We start from the raw sequence: 22,141 nt of genomic DNA on the forward strand, positions 1-22,141 counted from the left end.
ACACACCCCACAATTAGTATAAATCAGACTGTCAAGAGATTATGTTAGGGGCTGGGTATATAACTCAATTGATAGCGTACTTGGTGAGCATGCACAAAGCTCTGGTTTCAGTCCCTAGCACCATATAAAAATCCCCAGGCAGGATGGCAAGTGCCTCGAATCTCAGCAGCAAATGAGGTACAGCATGAAAGCGTTGGCCATGACATCAGACAACCAAGAGGTCAGGGAGTGACTTTGCAGCATGCATTCTGCTTTCTTCAGAGTTCTGTTCTCACTAATATGCCTACATGTTAGCTGTTTGACCTCTCTGCGTTAGCACTGACAGTCAAGGACTGAGGCTACTGTGAGTAGTGCCTCCTTTCAGTAGACATTCTCAGCGGACCCTTACTTGGGCTTGCTATGTACTCTGTGCGGCATTCGGCATTTCCCCAGTCAGCACACTCAGCAACACGAAGTTGAAAGAAAGTGACATGGCTTCTGAGAAGAGCTTCCTCCTTTCAGGCTACGGCCTATAACCTGCCCAAGTCACTGAAATTCCTAATTGTATGGATTTGGGGGTCCTTTTGAATTTTTTAAGTGAATATACGTCCATCTGAATTACGTGGAATAAACAGAAATGTGAGACATTTATTGTCTGTGTAGCTTAAAAGCAGACAAACTCAACTGAGCATTTTTGTAGTTATTTTTGAGATGCTATTTAGGGCATTTGCAGATTTTATGGGGACATTAAAAATGTGTAGGTGATAATTTTGAGCACATTAGGAAATGTCTATAGCGTGGGGATAGTGCACAGGTTAAATGAGACGGCAGCACGCTCTTGGAGAGCAGTAGAAATGCAGTCCTCTTGTGCTCACTCCTAAGCCCTTTCATCTCTGTAGGCCAGTGGCTAACTATGAAATCCCTTTTCTTTCAGAACAAGTAGAGTTGCCTGCTGTGGCTTCAGTCAGCGCTTCCGTGATCAAGTCTCCATCAGACCCCACCCATGTCTCTGCTGCTGCGCCTCCACTCTTAATCCCTGCTGCCTCTACTCGGAGCAGCAGCACTTCTCTGGCCAGCAGCACTCCCAGCCTGGAAAACAAGCCTCCACAGGCTATTGTGAAACCACAGATTTTGACCCATGTTATAGAAGGTTTTGTGATTCAGGAGGGACTGGAGCCGTTTCCTGTAAGTAGGAGGCTTATTTTTGTGTTTTTAAAATTATTTTTAGTCCCACAACACTATCTTAAAATTTTTTTCTACTATCATTCTATAAGAAAATGCTTGTAATTTTAAATTTAAAGATTGATTTGTTTTTAAATGTAGAATTTTAACTGTCTAATCTTTTATGTATTTCTCTATAAAGGTTCTGAGACTTTTTCACCCCCGTTGGTTTTTCATGACAGGGTTTCTCTGTGTGGCCCTGGCTGTCCTGGAACTTTCTCTGTAGACCAGGCTAGATTCGAACTTACAGAGATCCACCTGCCTCTGCCTCCCGAGTGTTGGGTTTAAAGGCATGTGCCAACTCTGCTTGGCTTAAGACATTTTGTACTAGTAGATTTGCTTATCTGTCTGATGGAGATGCTTTGAGGGTGTGTTAGAATTAAATATGTTAGTGTACCTAGCATTTACCAACCATAGCTATTACTGATTGTCACCATTGTAGTGTCAACTACAGCTTCACTTTTTCTTCTACTTACGTTAGTTTGTTTATTCTCCTTTCATATATTATGTCCTGACCTAAGTTTCCCCTCCCTTGTCCCCTCCCAGTCCTCCACCTCCACCCCCATCCACTCCTCCTCTATTTCCCTTCAGAAAATAGCAGTCCTCCCAGGGATATCAAACAAATGTAACATATCAAGTTGCAATAAGACTAGGCACCTCACCTTGTATTAAGGCTAGACTAGGTAACCCAGCGGGATGAAAAGGGTTCCAAAAGCTGGTAAAAGAGTCAGAGGCAGCCCCTGCTCCCACTGCTAGGAGTCCCACAAGAAGACTAAGCTACACAACTGTAACATATGCAGAGGGCCTAGGTCAGGCCCATGTAAGCTCCTTGAATCAGTGCAGTCTCTGTGAACCCTTATGAGACCAGGTTAGTTGATTCTGTGTTTGTTTGTTTGTTTGTTTGTTTGTTTGTTTTTGTGGTGTCCTTGACCCCTCCGGGTCCTTCAGTCCTTCCTCCTCGTCTTCCACAGATTCCTGAGCTCCCACCTGATATTTGGCTGTGTGTTTTGTAGCTGCTTCCATCAGTTGCTGGGTGAAGCATGCTAGGCTCCTCTTTACTAGGACTCTTATTAGGGATCATTTTATTGACATTCTGGTTTTTCCAATCATGTTTGGTTCTATCCTAGGTGTATGAGCTATTAGTTCCTGGTCATCCAGGCAGTGTCGGGGGTAGGCTCCTTCTCATAGCACAGGTCTCAAGCTGGACTAGTCTTTGGTTGTTCACTTTCCCAGTTTCTGTGCCACTTTTACCACAACACACCTTGTAGGCAGGACAGATTATAGGTTTTGTGGCTGACTTGGTGTCTCAGTCTCTTTACTGGAAGTCTTTCGTGGTTATACGAGTTCAGAGATTCAGGCTCTGTATCCCTTTTAATAGAAGTCTTAGCTAGTGTCACCCTTGTAGATTCCTGGGAGTTTCCATTGCACTAGGTTTCTACATCACCCCAGAAATGCCGCCCAATTTCAGTTGTCTCTCCCTCCCTCTTCCCCCCACCTTGTCCCTCCTTTTCCTGTCTGTAGGCTACCTGTAGTCTCCTAGTTTCCTTTTGTAGGGAGAGTCATTTGCTCCCACCTTGAGACCCCCTTGGTAGTCAGCCTCCCCGAGTCTGTGGATTATCATGTTTATCCTTTACAGCTAATATCCACTATGGTACATGCCATGTTTATTTTTTTGGGTCTGGTTACTCAGGGTGAATTTTTCTAGTTCTATAGTGTGTGGGGTTTGCTTTAATCTAACATACATCCAACATAACTCAAATGCCAGCTCAATGAAGTTGACAAAAATTTGGCCACAGAACAGACTCAGGAGCTAAACTATGACCTGTAGAAATGCTGAATAGCATATTTAAAGGATTAAAGAATGAGGCAAGGGGGAGCAGGGTGGGCTGTAGTGTTGTGTAATCACGTTTTGATATAAAGGGTTGAGCAAGGGAGTTTTCACCAGTAAGGTGGGTCTGGGAGCATGAGCTTGTGTGACCCTGCCATCAAGATGGAGAAGTTGCCCTTGAGATGACTGGACTCAGACAAATGTCTCCTTACAAGTTGTCCTTGAGCTACCCGGACTCAGACAACTGTTTTCTTACAACAGAAGCTGTTAGCTATTGGAAACTCCCCATCTCCTCTTGGACCTGAGACCTTGAATTTAGTTTCTTCCTATGATTAAATGGAGTCTAAAAATGAAGTGGTAGTGCTTAGAGTAAGTCTCTTTTGGATTTTCCCAACAGTACCATCCATTTGCATGCAAAATTCATGTTACTAATTTTTTTTTAACAGCTGAGTAATATTCCATTGTGTAAATGTACCACATTTTCTTGAACTATTCTTTGGTTGAGGGACATCTAGTTTGTTTCTACTTTCTGGTTATTATGAATATAGCTGCAGCATACATGGTTGAGCTAATGCTCTTGTGGTATAGTGGCGCATCTTTTGGGTATATGCCCAGGAGTAACATAGCTGGGTTTTGAGGTAGATTTATTTCTGGTTTTCCGAGAAACTGCCTAATTGCTTTCCAAAGTGGCTGTACAAGTTTGCATTCCCACCAGCAGTAGAGGAGTGTCCCCTTGCTCCACAAGCTCACAAGCGTGAACTGTCACTAATGTTTTTGATCTTAGCCATTCTGATGAGTGTAATTTGATTTGCATTTCCCCAATGGCTAAAGATGTTGAACTTTTCTTAAAGTGCTTCTTGGCCATTTGAGATTCCTCTGTTGAGAATTCTCTGTTTAGATCTGTACACCATTTTTTAAACTGAACTTTTTGGTTTGTTGGTGTCTAGTTTCTTGGGTTTTGTTTGTTTGTTTTTGTTTTGTTTTTGTTTTTGTTTTTCGAGACAGGGTTTCTCTGTGTAGCCCTGGCTGTCCTGGAACTCACTCTGTAGACCAGGCTGGCCTCAAATTCAGAAATCTGCCTGCCTCTGCCTCCCAAGTGCTGGGATTAAAGGCATGCACCACCACTGCCTGGCAATTGGTATCTAGTTTCTTGAGTTCTTTATATATTTTAGCCTTTTGTCAGATGTGGGGTTGGTTAAAATCTTTTCCATTCTGTAGGCTGTCATTTTGTCCTATTGAAGGTGACTTTTGTCTTAAGCTTTTCAGTTTCATGAGGTCTTATTTATTAATTGTTTATCTTAGTTCCTGTGCTATAGATATTCTGCTCAGGAAGTTGCCTCCTGTGCCAGTGTGTTCATGACTATTCCCCATTAATCTTCTATCAGGTTCAGTGTGTCTGATTTTGTGTTGAGGTCTTTGATCCATTTGGACTTGAGTTTTGTGCAGGGATCTATTTCCATTCTTCTATATGCAGATATCTAGTTACATTAGCACCATTTGTTGAAGATGCTTTATTTTTTCCATTATATAATTCTGGATTCTTTGTTAAAAAAAAAGATCATTTATATCTGGGTCTTTGCTTCTATTCCATTGATCAACCTGTTGGTTTTTTCTGTTTGTTTTGTTTTTAAGATTATTTATGTATGTGAGTACAGTATTATTCTCTTCAGACACACCAGCAGAGGATATCATATTCCATTACAGATGGTTGTGAGCCACCATGTGGTTGCTGGGAATTGAGTTCAGAGCTCTTAACCACTGAGCCATCTCTCCAGCCCCAACCTATCTGTTTTTATGCCAATAACCATGCATTTTTAAATTACTATTGCTCTGTAGTAGAGCTTGAGATCAGAGATGATACTTCCAGAAGTTCTTTTTTATTGTATAGGGCGTTAAAGATATCCTGAGTTTTTTGTTTTTCCATATGAGGTTGAGTATTTTTCTTTCAAGATCTGTTAAAAAAAAATTGTGTTGAGATTTTGGTGGGAATTACATTGAATCTTTAGATTGTGGTAAAATGACCATTTTTCCTATGTTAATCCTACCGATCCATGAGCATAGGAGAGCTTTCATCTTCTGATATATCTTCAAAGGCTTGATATTTGTCCTATAGGTCTTTCACTTGCTTGGTTAGAGTTACCCCAAGATATTTTATACTATTTGTGGCTATTCTAAAGGGTATTATTTTCCTAATTTCTTTCTCAGCCTGTTTGTCATTTGTATGTAGGAGGGCTACTGATTTTTGTGAGTTAAGTTTGTAGGTAGCTACTTTGTAGAAAGTGTTTATCAGCTGTAGGAGTTCCCTGCTGGAATGTTTAGGGTCACTTTTGTATGATACCTGCATGTATATACATCTGCCAGTAAAGATACTTTGATTTCTTCCTGTCCTGTTTGTATCCTCTTGATATCCTTTAGCTGTCTTATTGCTCTAGGTAAGACTTCAAGACTTCAATTATGTTGTATAGTATGGAGAGAATAGACAAACTCGTTATGGTTTTGATTTTAGAATTGATTTTGATTTCTCTCCATTTAAGTTGATGTTGATTGTGGTCTTGCTGTAAACTGCCTTTATTATATTTAGGTATCTTTTTTGTATCCCTAATATCTCAAGACCTTTAATCATGAAGGGGGTGCTAGATTTTGTTAAAGGTCTTTTCTGCATTTAGTAAGATGATCATGTAGTTTTTGTCTTTCTGTTTGTTTATATGGTGGGTTAAATTTATTGAACTATATATGTTGAACTATCTCTGCATCTCTGGGATGATGTCTGATTGATTATGGTCGATGATCTTTTTGATGTATTCTTGGATTTTGTTTACAATCATTTTATTGATAATCTCTGTATCTATATAAGGGAAATTGGTCTGTTTTTCTTTCCTTATTGGGTATTTATGTGGTTTAGGAATCAAGGTGACTGTAGCATTATAAAGTGAGTTGTGCAACGTTGTTTCTGTTTCTGTGTTGTGGAATAATTTGATGAGTATTGGCATTAAACCTTTGAAAGTCTGGTAGTATTCTGTGGTATATCCATCTTGCCCTGGTGGAATTTTAATTACTGCTTCTAATTCACTAGAGGTTATAGGTTTGTTTAAATTGCTTATCTCATCCTTTTTTTACTTTGGTAAGTGGTTTGTATCAAGAAAATTATCCATTTTAGATTTTCCAATTTGATGGAGCATAGGTTTTTAAAGCCTTCCTCATGATTCTCTGGATTTCCTTGGTGTCTGTGGGTATGTCCCTCTTTTCATCTCTACTTTCTTAAACTGGAACTTCTTTTTCTACCTTTTAGTTGATTTGGATAAGGGTTTGTCAATTTTACTCATTTTTGCAAAGAATCAACTCTTTGTTTCATTTTTTAAAATTTTTGTTTGCTTTTATCTTATTGACTTCAGCCCTGAGTTTAATTTTTTTTCTTCCCATTCCTTTTGGGTGTGAAGTTACTATTATTGAATCTTCCCATGTTTTGTTTTTTGTTTTGTAATGTAGATACTTTTTAGCCTGTGGTGGTCAAATGCAGGGAATTTTTTCAATTTTCTTGTATTTGTTGCTTTATGTCTGACTATATCTCCAGTTTTAGAGAAAATTCCATAAGGTGCTAAGAAGAAGGTGTAGTCTTTTGTGTTTAGATGGAATGTTCTATAAGTATCTGTTAGGTCCCTTAGGTATACGACTTCAGTCAGCCCCAGCGTTTTTCTTGTTTAGTTTTTATCTGGATGACCTGTCCACTCATCGGAAGGCAGTATTGAAGTCTTCCACTTCAGTGTGTGACAGGCGATACTTGATTTAAGCTGTAGTCGGGTTTCTTTTATAAACTTAGTTGCCCTCATTTTTCATTCATAGATGTTAAGAACTGCAATGTCCTTTTAGTGGAGTTTTCCTCTATGTAGTGTCTTTCACTATTTCTTTTGACTAATTTTGGTTTGAAGTCTATTTTGTGAGATATTAAAATGCTATTTTCTACATTCATTTGCTTGGAATGTATTTTCCATCCTTTACCCTAAGGTGATGTCTATTGCTGATATTAAGGAATATTCCATGGATGCAGCAGAAGTTTTCTAATATGTTTTGTCTGCGTCTTTTTATTATGAAATCTGAGACCTTTGATATTAAGAGATATCAATGAACAGTGTTGATTCCTGTTATTTTGCTGCTGTTGTTGTTGTTGTGTGTGTGTGAAAGGGGAGGGCAGGGGCTCATTTTATTTGCTGGTCTGAGATAATTTATTCCTTGTGTTTCCTTGGCTGTGGTTTAACCACTTTAGATTGGAATTTTCCTTCTAGCACCTTCTGTAGGGCTGGATTTGTAGATAGATATTGCTTAAATTTGGTTTTATAATGGGTTGTCTTATTTTCTCTACCTATTGTGATTGAAAGTTTTGCTGGGTATAGAAGACTGTGTTGGCATCTTTGCTCTTTGTAGAGTCTGCAGCCTTTCTGTCCAGACCTTTCTGGCTTTTAGAGTCTCCAGTGAGAAGTCAGGTGTTATTCTAATAGGTCTGCCTTCATATGTTACTTGGTCTTTTTCCCTTTCAGCTTTTAATATTCTTTTGTTATTCTGTACACTTTAGTGTTTTGATTTTTATGTGCCAAAGGGGATTTGTTTTCTGGTCCAGTCTGTTTAGCGCTTTGTACTTTTAAAAGCTACCAGCAAGATGGCACAGCAGGTAAAGGCCATTTCCATGCTAACTTGGCAACCTGAGTTTGGTCCATGGAACTCACATAAAGGTAGAAAACAGCATACTTAACTCCATAAAGTTGTTCCCTGCTGTCCACATGTGTGCTGTGGTGCATGCTTTCCCCTTCACATATCACATACACACACACACACACACACACACACACACACACACACACACAATCACTGCCACCACCACCATCATCATCAAAATAATAGTAATTTTAAAATTTTAAGTTGGGCCTGGTGGCACATGCCTGTAACCTTAGTTACTTATGCTGTTGATGTTGGATTTCAAGTTCAAGGCCAGTCTGGATAACTTAGCAATATTATCTCTCAAAGTAAATTAATACAGAAAAAATATAGGAAACAAAAGTCTGGGGGCAATGTGAACTGGGGAGAAGGCTCAGCTTGTAGGTAAAGTATCTCCTATGCACACTCATGACTGATCCTTGATCTTCACCACCAAATTACAAAATGTCTGTGGATACAGCCATAAGTAGAGTGCTAGTCTATGTGTTCAAGGCACTGGGAAAAAGAGATCGTTGCTGAACTGAATAGTATTGTGAAGCATTAGGCTGGGCATGAGTGTTGCATAGGAGTATAATCCCAGCATTGGACAGAGGCTGAGCAAGAGGATCTACATAGTGAGAAGTGAGCTTGAAAACATTGTAAGGCAACAGTAGAGGGTATAGTTCAGTGCAAGACCCTGGGATTCAATTCCTCCAACTGCAAAATAATTCAAATAGCAACTGCTTTTCCTTCAAGTCCCAAATATACTGAGAGTTAGGACTTTACTTTCCCTTGGTGCGGGCTAATATGATCACTTCTCTTTTAATATTACAAATGCAGAGTCATTAGATTGTAAGACTTCTTTAAAGCTCCATGCCTAAAGCAGCAGTACAATCTATTTGACAGACCCTGCAGCATATATTCTACTGGCTAGCAGTAGTGCGTGTGTATAGACTATGTTTTACTTGAGGAATAATTGGTCCCTTTAATGATTCAGATTGATCACCAATTAAGTAAATATCACTGATACTATTCATCCCAAAGGGGTCATTTTAAAATTAAACTAATTTATTTCTGAATTATTTTTAGATATTTTTTATTCTCTTTTTCATTTAAAGGTGAGTCGTTCATCATTGCTGATAGAACAACCTGTGAAAAAAAGGCCTCTTTTGGATAATCAGGTGGTAAACTCTGTGTGTGTTCAGCCAGAGTTACAGAATAACACAAAGCATGCAGATAACTCATCTGACACAGAGATGGAAGACATGATTGCTGAAGGTCTGTGGATCTCTTAAACCCTTTTATTCAACCTAGGCTTTTACTTCTTGAAATGGGGTGTAGCTTTTTAGTCTCCATGGAGTTTCACTTGGAAAGAATTCAGATTTGTCTACATACTCACTGTATGTATTTGATTAGAATAATGAGCAAGCAAACTAGTCTTATAATTAAACAACAACAACAACAAAACCAACAACATTGGTGTTATTTGATTTCTAGGTAGGGCAAAGTTCTATCATATGTGAGAGAAAGTATTTTAACATTTTTTGAGTCAGGACAACCAATTCTTGCTTTTAAAAAGCAGACCTAAGTAACATGAATATTTTATTGAATTTGCTTAAAAATAAAGAACATCTGTGTGTTTGATTTTAGACTGGTTCTTACTGTGATGTTTGATATGAGATATATATTTTAGGTTTTTCTTTAATAAGCATGTGTGGATTGTGTAGAGCACAACCAGGGAGCTTAATCTTAGGGTCATGGGTTCAAGCTTCACATTGAGTGCCAAAATGTTGTTTTTAAAACAAAATTCCAAATATTTGATTTACCAAATGGACTCAGGAGCCAGATGCTGTGGTGAAAGCCCACTAGCTCAGAGAGGCAGAGAAAGCACCCAGCTAACTTTCCTACTCCACCTGTGTCTCAGAAGGAAACAACTCCTCCTCCTCCTCCTCCTCCTCTTCTTCCTCCTCCTCCTCTTCTTCTTCCTCCTCCTCCTCCTCTTCCCTCTTCCTCCTCTTCTTCCCTCTTCCTCCTCTTCTTCCTCCTCCTACTCTTTTTCCTTCTCCTCCTCTTCTTCCTTCTCTTCCTCTTCTTCCCCCTCTTCTTCCTCTTCCTCCTCTTCCACGCTATCTTAAATACCCTTCAACTCAAAAAGCCTCTTTTCTCTTTCCTCGGCTTTCTTATGTTCGTTCTCTGTCAACTAGTTGCTTGCTCCACCTCTTGACCTATCTTGACTTTATTTAGCTCTTGTTTACAGGAAGTTTTTAGATTGAAGGTGTGTGCTGGGGCTGAGCCTCACCACAATGAGAAACAGGTTTTTTCTAGTTGACAATCTCAGGGTTCACAGTGTGATAAATATCCTGCAACGGTGATGTCCTTATTGTAACCAGCTGGACATTCCAGTTACATTAAGGATGTTCTCTTCAGTCAATAGATGATGACATCTGTTTAAGAGAAAAGTACTGTTAATCTCCTTATTGTCAAAGACTCCTCCTCAACTGACTATATTTTAATACTGAATGTCCCTTCTAAGCTGAGGTGATAAAATGACTGAGGGAAAGCAAACACAGTTTGATACAATAGTGATGTTCTCTGCCCTGAGTTTCCTGTTTAAAGTCAGCAAATGCTTGCACTGTGTTTCTTGTTTTGTTTTTAATGAGGCTCTGAATGTGGTTAAAAAAAAATGATCCAACAAAACAAAACAAACTAGTTGTATCATGTAGGAGGATCTTCGTGAGAGATTGTTCTTGATAATTTTGATCATAGTTATTTGACTTTTACTGACTTTTATTATTTCAAGTTCAGTTTGATTCTTTGTGATGTAAAAGGTTGTTAACCATGGAACATTCCACACACCCATGTAGAGACGAGTCTGTTGAGCCCCCATCACCAGGCTCATGCAGTGCTGTGGCCTGGCTCAGTTGCTCTGCCACCATCCCCTCATGCATCCTTTGCTTTCCTCTTTCCCATTCTTTCCACTGTCTTTTCATTCCTTCTCCTCTGTCCTCTCTGAACTGTCCTCATTTTATTTCGCTGAGACAGTGGGACATCTTAAAAGCAGATATGTTCTAACATAAATGAGGAGCCAAACAAGGTCACTATGGTGGCTTTCATTGTTAGGATTATATTTCATTTAATTTTCAGATACATGTTTTTAGTTGTACATGTGATTATATGTGAGGACACTTATTTAAGATGCAAAGCAATAAAGAAGAATGTTTAGGTATTCCTTTTTCTTCCTCTTATCTGTAAAACATATGTAAATGAAGGTTCCGTGCTAAAATGTGTTTATCATATCACCCTGGTGGACACAGCTGAGGAACATGGAAATCTGGGAAGTTTTATAACATGTTTCATGATAGTTGTGGCTCATAATGGACAGTACATAACATTGCTAGTGTGCTGGCACATGGAGGGTACATACAGGAAGAAGTGAAAACATACTCTCCCTCCTTTAAGGAGCTTTGTGTTTACTTGGGAACTAAGGAATTACAGAGCAGCAAGTGTTCAATTTTCAGTGAATGTCCAGATAGGAAGAACAGAACTGACTGAAATTATTTAGAGCTTGGTGAATTTCTTACATTGATGAAGTTTGAACTACATTTTGCCTTAAAAGAAACAATGAGGTGAGCATAGACTTAAGATAATATGAAAACCAGTTCTCATTAGGACATGAATGGTGCACAAAGGATGTGCATGAGGAACTGTGGAAGACAGCTGGAGTCAGGGCTACAGGACCTGGGATGAAGACCTTGGACTTGAGGGAACTTTACTGAATTTTTTTGGCAGTTGTCAGAAGCTGAAAGAATTTTTTGAATTCTTTCAAAATTCAAAATTCTTTGGAATTTTGCTGGTCATCTCTCTGTTGGGTGTATTTAGAGGTTTGGCATATAGTCAGTATCTGTAGTCAAAGTGTAAAGAGGAAGGCGAGATCAAAGCAGTGAACAGTTTAGCAGGATGGGATGCCACAGGAAGGGCAGGAAGATCTAGAAATATTATAGAAAATGCTAACATTTATAAGTACTTGATAGTTTTAACTTTCCAAGGCCATTTTTTATCATTTGAGCATTTTTATTACAGTATACACAATGTTCATTCAGTGTAATACAGAGTAAAATGGTGAGGTCATTTGCTTAGTAGCTTTGGCTTTTGTATATATAATTTCAGTATAAAAACATTCATTTTTTTAAAGTAGGCAAACTATTAAAATTCATATTACATATAGATCTCTTTGTAAAGGATTGTCCACATTTGCTTCTCTGTTACTGTGATAAAACACTGACCACAACCAGCTTGGCAGGTTTAATTGCCTTACAGGTTATTAGTCCGTTATCAAGGGAAGTTCTGAGGCAGGAACTGAAACAGAGGCCATGAAAGAACACCGATTAGTGACTTGCTCCCCATAGCTTGCTCAGCTTGCTTTCTTCTATAAAACCCAGGAGCAGGAGGGGTACTGCCCAAAGTGGCCTGGACCCTCCCAGATCAATCTTTAATTTAAAAAATGTCCTACAGATATGCCCATTGGCCAGTCTGACCGAGGAAGTTCCTCATTTGAAGTCCTTCTTCCCAAATGACTCTAGTTTCTGTCACGTTGACAAAAAACTAGTACAGTTGACCCCTTGGTAACTTCACACAAGCACTTATTCTATTGTAACCTTTTCTTTTTTGTTCATCCCCAAGATTCCATGTTAATAGCACAGTATAAAACATAGTCCAACTGTGTATAATAAAGTCCTGCAGTCTTTAAATATTTCAATACTTCAGAAGTCCAAAGTCTCAACTATGGGCTCTGATAAAATTTAAAATGAGTTATCTTCTTTTTGATTCTAAAAGGGAAGAACCAGGACATAGTAACAGATCAAAACAACCAAACTCCAACAGTGTCGGGGCTTATGTCTGATGTCTGAGACTTACCCATGATATTGTAGACTTCAAAGGTCTCAAGTAGCCCAAACCCTCAATTTTGTGTCAAGCTGAGAAGAACTAATCAGCACAAGCATCAACTGTTGTTTTATTTGGGCTGGTTCTATAATCAGAATTTTCAAATAATAGCTTGTAATTTATCAAAATAGTGTGTCATCTTCCCTGGTAAATCATTGCATTGATCAGTTTTCAGGTAATTTCCCCTCTTTGCTGCTGATCTTCCTGTGATCTCAAGTCTGTTGAGACTCTTTACACAAAGAAACTGAAGGGTTGCATGTATTATGATACAGGTTCGATTTCTCTGACACAGTCCACAAGTCTTCAGTCTGATGCTAGGTGATGGTGGGCATCCTAGCTCTATGCCTTCTGTCAGTGCAGTTCCGGTATGGCCCACCTTCAGTCACACTCACACTGGGGAGACAGAGAAAGGTATTGTCTGGATTTGCTGGGATTTCTACTTACATATCTCAGGGGTCAGGGGTCAGAGGTCATGCACACCTAGGGCAGAAAGTAGTTTTCACCCTGTGTGCCCATGCTTCTGGGATTTGTCTCTGAGAGAAAGTGAAGAATGACCAGGTGTCTATAGGTAGAAGCCCATTGTTATTAGCTAAACCTAGATAGGTTTATCTTAAGTTTATTTGGTTTTCTATGCTTTTGCTCACAAATGTTAAAAATATACCCAAACATTCGGATAGGAATTATTATTCTTTACCAGTATTGGGGTTGGAACCTGGGGCTTACATGTGCCAGGCAAGTACCTAACAACTAAGTTTTATCCCTAGTCTTTTTGTATTTTAATTTGGGGAGATAGGGTTTCATGAAGTTGTTCATGTAGGCCTTGACTTGACATCCTCCTGTCTCAGCTTCCAATGTAGCTGGGGTTACAGGCCTGCACCACCAGCCTAGGCTAGAGTAGACATTTCCAGTTGTTACTTCTTTATGAAGAATAAACTGATGTTCTGCTTTACAGGTATGTTGTTCTTAAACAGCATCTGTTTGATTTCTTCCTTTTCTCAACAGCAACAGTAGTAGCATGTTATGAGGTATTTTACACAGTTGTGTTAATATTTTAAAAGTCTCTGAAGCAAAGCTTTGAGCAACTTGCAGATGGTCTCTTGGTAGTTCTGTCAGTGGTAGTGGTTGAGTGAGTTCTGTCTCTGATCCAGGCTTTCCAAATCAGTGCAGGCACAAGTGATACTCCTGAGAATTGGACAGCAAACTCCAAGGGCAGATGTGAAGGTTAGGACTGACAAGCAACTTGGTTGAAGCCATCTCTAGGTTTCTAGGAAGGGGCAGAATTTTTCTTTTTTTTCTTTTTTTGGTTTTTCGAGACAGGGTTTCTCTGTGCAGCCCTGGCTGTCCTGGAACTCACTCTGTAGACCAGGCTGGCCTCAAACTCAGAAATCTCCTGTCTCTGCCTCCCAAGTGCTGGGACTAAAGGTGTGTGCCACCACTGCCCAAGAATTTTTCATTTTTTAGAAACTACATTTACATTTGTTCTTTAAAATATCCTACATGTATATGAGTTTTGATTAAATGCACTCTGTGTGGTCCCCTTCAGCTTGTCCCAGACAGCTTCCCCATCATTTCCTTCTCCCAGTTTTGTGCCCCGCCTCCACTGAGTTCAGTTACTGCTACCAGTCTGTGCATGGCTTTGGGGTCCACTGGAGCATCTTACCAGGGGCCACAAACCTAAGGGAACATGAATCTCCTTCTCCAGAAACTATCTGTTGACAATAATGCTACAACTGGGACCTTGTGAAGGGGCAGTTTTTATTTTACTTTTTACAGTTGTATCTACATTGTAACTAAATATCCTTGTATACATACCAGGTAGTTGAGTACACATACCTGCTTACATACATACTTGCAAACATAGCAAGGTAGAAAGTCTCCTTTAAATGGCCACTCCTGGTCTGAAGATGTAGACCATTTGCCTAGGATGAGAAGCCCTAAATCTGATTTCCTGCACCATTTACAAAATACAAACCAAGAAGGCCACTTCCTGCCTTGTGATTTCATTAGTAAAGATGATGTACTTGGGACCCCACCAGAGCTAGTTGTTTCTCCACTTGCTTCCGTTCTTTGGGAAGGTCATGCAGATTGAGCTTTAGGTGGTATTCCTGAAGCAGGCGAGAAAAGTGAGGAGAGGGTTGGGGTTGGGGTTAGATTCTTACTTAGTGGGGAATACCATAGAAAACACACCAGTAGTTGGACTTATGAGTCTGTTTGAGATTTAAAAGCAGAATTAATTGTATTTAATATTAAAAGGAACTTTTGTAAATTGGTTATACTTAAAGAGTTTCTATGCTCTAAATCTTCACAGCATAGAGTACCAAAATCATATCCATATTCTGCTATCTGAAATGTCCCATCTAGTGGGCAGTGGGTATATGGCACTTATTCATTTCTCAGTGATTATAAATCATAACTTGTTGTTTGTACATTTTAGACATGCTGGACTCTTAGCAAACTAATTTATACTTATTTGTATAAATATACTTACTATATAGAAAAACCCATAATGTTAATGTAGACACAAGGAATTAGTAAGAGCCTAGCCAAGTAGCTCTGAATCAGAAAAGTTGAAGACATATTGGTCTGATTGCGTTACATAACTAGAATTAGGCTGAAAGAAATTTGACACACTCAAATGTTTGACTTTTTCCCTCCATTTTTAGAGACATTGGAAGAAATGGATAGTGAGTTACTCAAGTGTGAATTCTGTGGAAAAATGGGATATCCTAATGAATTTTTACGGTCCAAACGATTCTGTACAATGTCATGTGCCAAAAGGTATGTTGGTGTGCTTGGATTTGCTTAGTAATTTCTGCAGAAAGTCAAGACAGGTTACAGTTGAGCATAGGTAAGAGTGAGGTCTGATGACACAGAGAAGATTTGGTGCCATCTGCAGCAGTCTGCTCTGCTATGTCATTACTAGAGATTGCTACTTGGTAAGTTGTATAATAATGCAGTTTCATAATATCCTGTAACGAAGCAGCAGTCATCTGGTGCAAGGATGTGATGTACAGAATCTCTCCTGTAGCATGATTAGTATGTTACAGAATCTTAGTCTTGTGGGTTAAAAAATGAATTACTAATTAGTAATTAATTTTAAAATTATTTCTATGTAGGATCTTGCTGGATAGCCTTCCCTGGCCTGGGTTTATGTGGCCCAGGCTGGTCTCTAGCATTCTGTGATCCTCTTGTTTTTGCCTCTCAGGTGCTGGGATCATAGCCAGGTACCAGCATGACTAGAGAGAATACTAGTCTATAAAGATTAATGTGGGAGCTGGAGAGAGCCTGGCAGTTAGGAATACCTGATGCTCGTTTGGAAGATGTGCGTGTGTTTAGGTTGATTATTTTGAAACTTATATTCTCCTTAAGAAGCCAGTGAATTTCTTGCTTGAACATATCATTTTGTAGAGTTGCTGCAGAACTAGTTAGTTGATCTTACCTTTAGTGAGTAGAACAGAAATAAGTTTCTTTCAAAAGTGAGCTCACTGTTGCAGTCCATTATTCAATTGTTTATCCACGAGTAGCGGCAGGTCTATAATTGGGTTATTTGGATTTATGTTTAACTTGAATTTCAGTTTGCATAAAACACATGAAAGAGCAGTAGTTTTCTAATGCTGGTTAAAAATACTTGGAAGTTTGGGAAATTGTCTTTGAGGATATTCTCAACCTCTTGACTATTTGGAATTTATCAGGACGCTTAATACTACCTCTCATTACCCTTCTCCCAGAGATGATGACTGGTTAGGCACATAGTATACTTCAGATAATCCTCCTTAGAGGCCCGGGACGCTAGCACAGTGAAGCATGACTGAGAGGCTGTCAGGTCACTGAGTCACTGCTGTTCTTTACCTGGCCACTTAGGTGTCAGTCTTGGAGAGTTAACTATGTAACTATGTAAAGACTAGTCAGGCTTAAAACTAGTTCTCTCCTTTCCTCAGTAGTAAGTTTGGTCACCTGATGTACTAATTAGAAATCAAAACATTGCCGAGCCCACAGGTAAGCCCATAGTGAACACAGCAGGAGTATCAATGATTTTAGTAGCTCTCAGGGCACATTTGCATTTTTAGAAGAGAAATAGTCTATTAGTTCTCATAGTATTCTTTATTTACATCTCTGATATGTTCATAAAACATAGGTAAGCAAAATTACTTATATTATTCTGGAAAAGTTATCAGTAACAAAATTAATGTGTGAGTGTTTTGCCTCCAAGGATATATGTGCACCATGTGTGTGCCTGATGTGGAAGGCAGAAGAGAAGACATTGGATCCCTGCAATGGGGGTTTCAGATGCTTGTGAGCCTCCATTGTGTGCTGAGAGCCAAACTCTGGCCTCCACATGTGTATATGTGTCTGCACACATATGTGCTACTGTATCTATCTGTGATGCACATCTGCATATCCCTTTCCACACACACTAAAAGAGTAAGACAAAACAAATCTCTAAACATATTACTTGGAATATAGTTTAAATAAGCATTGGAAGTATTTATTATAAAATATCTCTTCTTGAATGATAAACTTTCTTGCTGCTTTGCAAATTATCTTCTGCATTTTGCAGGTTTCTCATTATTCTTATATAATCAGGAGAAAATATCATTACATTGTTATAGGTGTCTAGTACTATGTTGAGGGATATTTTATGATATACACAGAGGCCATTTTTGACCTGAAGCATAAGTAAATCCATTCACTAAGTTGGATGTACTGTGTGAGGTACTAGTACTGGGTAATAACTATCTAGTACTTACTGTGTCACAATCGTACTTTAAAGTTACAGTTTAATACTATGGGCTGTCCCATATATTGCTTATTTTTTCTTTCTTGAATTTCTTAGGTACAACGTTAGCTGTTCTAAAAAATTTGCACTTAGTCGTTGGAATCGTAAGCCTGATAATCAAAGTCTTGGGCATCGGGGCCGTCGTCCAAGTGGCCCTGAAGGGGCAGCAAGAGAACATATCCTTAGGCAGGTCTGTAGAAAGCTTTTCAATGTACAATGTCCTTTTCAGAAATGCAAGGGAAGTGCAATGCTGTATTTTACTTGTACTGCATTTTCCAGCTTCCAATTACTTATCCATCTGCAGAAGAAGACTTGGCCCCTCATGAAGATTCTGTGCCCTCTGCTATGACGACCCGTCTGCGCAGGCAGAGTGAGCGCGAAAGAGAGCGTGAGATTCGAGATGTGAGGATTAGGAAGATGCCTGAGAACAGTGACTTGCTCCCAGTCGCACAGACGGAGCCCTCCATATGGACGGTCGACGACGTCTGGGCCTTCATCCATTCTTTGCCTGGTATGTAACTCACCACACGAGCCTGGAAATGTTTCTCCACACCTTTGGCAGTAAAGGCTAGAGAAACAGTGCATGTGAAAATTAAAGAGTGATTGCTTTTGAAGTGCGGTCGTCTTCCTCTTTCTTGTTCCCTCAGCGTGACTGTGTATTCTTTAATACCCCTAACACTAGTGAAGACCTGCTTCTTCTGGGGCACCACAGCAGGTGGGTGTTAGGATGCTGTCTTCTCTGCCTGACTCTCCAGAGTCAGCATTGTGAAGCAGACACTTTCCCTCTCTGCTTTGCTGTGTTGCTGTTGTATTTCTTCAGCTAACTCCTTTTGAAACTGAGACAAGGAAGGCCATATTGTGCATATTTATTTTTGAAAGCTAATCAATACTATAGAATAGGGTAAACTTTTGGTTTCTTCTTAGAAAGCTGCATCCATTTTAACGCTGAGGGCAGCCTTATGCTTTCCACTCCTCTCTCTGTTCTCACCATCTTCAGCTTCCTTTCTCTTTAAGCAACAGTTTTTTTGTATCTACATTCCTCTAAGGGGTTGGCATCCAAAGAGGATGGGGCCTTTGCTTGCAGTGAGATCCACACTAAATGTATGTTTGTAAAACACTGGTATTATAAACGTAGAAAATGAGATTTTAAAGCCATGTTTTGTTCTGGTGTTGTTGTGAGTTGACTTAAAGACACACATCTCACTTGGACTATTCATCAGACACTTTTAAAGTGATTTTAAATTGAGCTAACTATTGAGATGTCCCTATCTTCCTGTGAAGGTAACCAACATTTTAGAAGCAAACTTAGAGTTGAAGGAATACATCTAGAAATAGTAGTTTAAAAATTGCTGTTATAAATTTTACCTCACTTACTGAACCCTTTAATTTTATTATTGTATTATAGCTTTTCTAAATGCTAATTTTTAACAAACCCAAGGTATAGTCCTGTTTATAGGAAGAGAGAATTGTTTAAAGGAAGAATGTTTCATGTAAATTTGTAAGCACCTGCGTAAGAAAACCAAGGTGTATGTTAACAGCAGACCAGTATGTTTAGACTCTAAACTTGGTCTCTTAGTAAGGGTTATGGTGGTGGAACTTCACTGATGATTGTTTTAATATTTAAGGAAACAAAACTAAGCTTTAGTTTCAAACCAGCATAGTGGTCTTGAGATAACACTGGAGTCCAAACTGATCACCCGAGGCTTTGCGGTTTGTCTCCTTGGATTCTGACTGGGGCAGAGATGTCTTTTCCTTTGGGCAGGGAAGTTGTTTTAGACCTAATGCAATTAGTTGTCCCAGATAACCAGCATGGCTACCCTTACTGCTGAGTTGGGTCACTTCAAGGGCTGTTTTTATGGAGTTTCCTAGCATCCAGGTGCTTGTGCCTACTCTGGACTGCTTTAGTAGATCACTAGTCTCATGGACTGTGTCTTGTTCTTCCTTCATTTGAGTTCAACACCCATTCCCAAAACTGGACATTCTTGGCTTACTGAGTTCATGTGCATTTAAGGACATATCATTACGAAGAGAAAGACTTGATTGGCTCTACTTAGTTATTGCTAATGAAACAGGAGTATTTCTGAATTGCTTCGACAGACCAAATCATCCTATTTGTGAATTCTGTTACTACCTTTCTAAAGGTTTTCCTCAGAGTAATGCTCTATAGTTCAAGGTATATCTTACACCAGAAAAATGTGTTTACCGTTCTTTCTGCTTCTCTGGCATTTTTAAATAACTTTCTAACCCTTCAGCATTATTTCTTTTTCCTGAGTAGTCTCTTTGCAAGCTTTTCTCGGTAGGAATTAGTTTATCCATTTTCTGTTCTCTTACATGTTTCTTCCAGATAGGATGTGCTTTCTTGTAATCAGGGCACCTGTATTTACTGGTGGGTTTCTGTTATCTTGGTGTATCATGTTAATACACCTTTGGGACTATGTTAAACTTCCAAGTAGCAAACTGGAATCTCAGAGCTGTTAGCATTCTGAAGAGGAACATAACCTTGTGTGCATTAAACGTCTCCCACAAGAACACTTCTGTCAGTTTCAACTGTCGCAGGCCATCTTCTTTAGCGCCTTTCAGTGAACTGCCCTTTTGGAAAGACTGTTCTGTATTGATCTGTGGATCTGTAGATTTGACTTCTCTGTAGGAAGGCCAACGAGGAATTCTCCTGTAAAGTACAGCTCTGGGCTGTCTTTGGGGATGTGATTACTCTGCTGTATTGAGTGGCACTTGGTGTCTTTTCTGTAGCTTTAGTGAAGTCAGTTTGTACATAAAATGTTTTGATTTGGATTTCAAATCAAAGTGACTGTGGAAACTGGAGGATTTAGGCAGGAGGCAAAGGCAGCACTTTTTCAAGAGTTGTGTGTGCTCTGGCCTGGGTGAGGGGTGCCAGCCACACTCCCTGCTGCTTTACCTGTGTGTCAGTGCTTGGCTGCAGGCAGGCAGGCAGGCAGGCAGGCAGGCAGGCAGGCAGGCAGGCAGGATGTCAGGAACTCAGAGCTCCTGCTAAAGTTATCTTGAATACAAAAAAATCTTTTTTTTTCCACAGTAAGTTTCTAGATGTATACTTGCTTGTCCCCTCCCATTCTGTCCTAATGTATGGATACTTTTTGTGTTTGGCTTGAGAAAACTAGGATCCAAAAATATGACAGTTATGTATACTATTTAATCATGCTGTTTCCCAATACACTTTAGAGATATTTTGCCAATTTTCTTGCTGACTACATCTGAAAGGGAATCTTAGTCAGGAGGAACAAGAGAGCATGCCGGGTATTTCCTCCAGGGCCGCTCCTTCCTTCTATCCCACAGTAGCTCCTGTGGCCCTTACTACTTGCTCCTCCTGATTTCTGAATCTGAGTCCTATCCTTTCTTTCTCTCTCTCTCTCTTCTTTCCTTCCCTGGGCTCTTATAAATAAGACTGGAGAGAACTTTAGTTCTTCCATAAAAGAAGGATGAAGTCACAACTAGATGCAAGATTAGTCAGTTTTGTTGAGAGCTACCTCTGGGGAAAAAAAAAAGGGCTTGTTTAATGGTGAGTAATCCTGTTTCATCTATATGGTTTCTTATGTGTGGTACATGGGCAAAGCCATATAAACTTTATATAGGATTTTGAAATATAAATTGTTGAAAGTTTGAGAAATTACCAGAATAGAGACACTGAAAAGCTGCTGTGTCAGAAGGCAGTGAAGAGAAAAGAATGGAGTCACTGAGGGACACTGAGGAAAGTGTTGGCCACACAACGGAGTACACCACTGAAGGGTGTCAGCCACAGGATGCTCTCCATAGTCACACTGTCACATAATGTCTCCGTAATGCCTTACATTTCTTCAGTTCCTCATTTCTTCACTTATCCTTTGTAATCATATGTGTGCCACACTTACTACTTCAAGATGCCCCTGGGTTTGAGCCTTGTTATCTTAACACAAGCCAGAGGGAGTTTACAATGGGAAGGAGAATCATCCTGGTAAAACTGCTGTATTCCAGGGTACAGGTTAGCCACTTCTATCTCTCCTCATCTGATTCCTGGGATTCCTTTGGAATACTGATTTGAATATAACCAAAAAAACCCAAAAAAACCAAAACAACAAAAAACTTTAAAGCTGTTAGGTGCTGTTCTTAAGCTAATTTTTATAATTTTCCTATTTGCAAGGAAGCTGTCATGTTCTTGAATTATCCCTTCTTTGGGCTTCGTAGTTCATTAACTAACTTTGAAGTTTCTTTACCTTGATAGGGAAGTGACTGGGTAAGGTGGCTGTGCACGTATGTTGGTGGACAGGAGAAGCAGTCAAGGTTCAGGTAGTAAGAGCCTGCTCTAGATTGAGAGCTAATGCACTGTCTACTTGCAGGAGACTGCCCTGCAGCTGTGTAATGACAATGACAACTTGTTTTCTTACCAGAAGTTAAGGTGAGGGGTGACGTGTTCAGGAGGAGAGCATTGCCTGAATCCCTAGGGCTCTGGATTCCGTTCCCAGCTCCACTTAAAAACGGATGTGTGTGGATTACGGTACTTTCCTGTAATCCCAGCATGTATTGGGAAAACAGAAGAATATATTTAAGACCACCCTGGGCTATACAGACTGTTACAAAACAGAAATCAAAAATAGAAATAAGTCTAGTGATATTAAGCTTTGAAGTTGATGCTATGAGTTGAACAGCATGACGTATGTCAGCAGCATTCTAACATGTTAATCCAGCAGTCCTGGGTATTA

The 22,141-nt window shown here is 39.5% G+C and overlaps 1 protein-coding gene across 9 annotated transcripts in view; it reads left to right on the top strand.

The window, feature by feature from the left end:
• The window catches only part of Phc3 (polyhomeotic homolog 3), a 79,897-nt gene that overhangs the window by 45,798 nt on the left and 11,958 nt on the right, over positions 1-22,141 (top strand). For 7 of the 9 annotated variants that reach the window (XM_028764632.1, XM_028764622.1, XM_028764651.1 and 4 more), the window contains 5 exons: positions 914-1,164; positions 8,833-8,992; positions 15,319-15,433; positions 17,490-17,622; positions 17,712-17,943. In XM_028764632.1, coding sequence (XP_028620465.1) covers positions 914-1,164; positions 8,833-8,992; positions 15,319-15,433; positions 17,490-17,622; positions 17,712-17,943 — 891 coding nt within the window. Of the gene's footprint in view, positions 1-913; positions 1,165-8,832; positions 8,993-15,318; positions 15,434-17,489; positions 17,623-17,711; positions 17,944-22,141 lie in introns of those variants that run through there. The other 2 variants (XM_028764676.1, XM_028764685.1) reach the window with 2 other exon arrangements.

This window comes from Grammomys surdaster, unplaced genomic scaffold, assembly GCF_004785775.1.
Source record: "Grammomys surdaster isolate TR1022 unplaced genomic scaffold, NIH_TR_1.0 62, whole genome shotgun sequence".
NCBI classification, from domain to species: Eukaryota; Metazoa; Chordata; class Mammalia; order Rodentia; family Muridae; genus Grammomys; species Grammomys surdaster.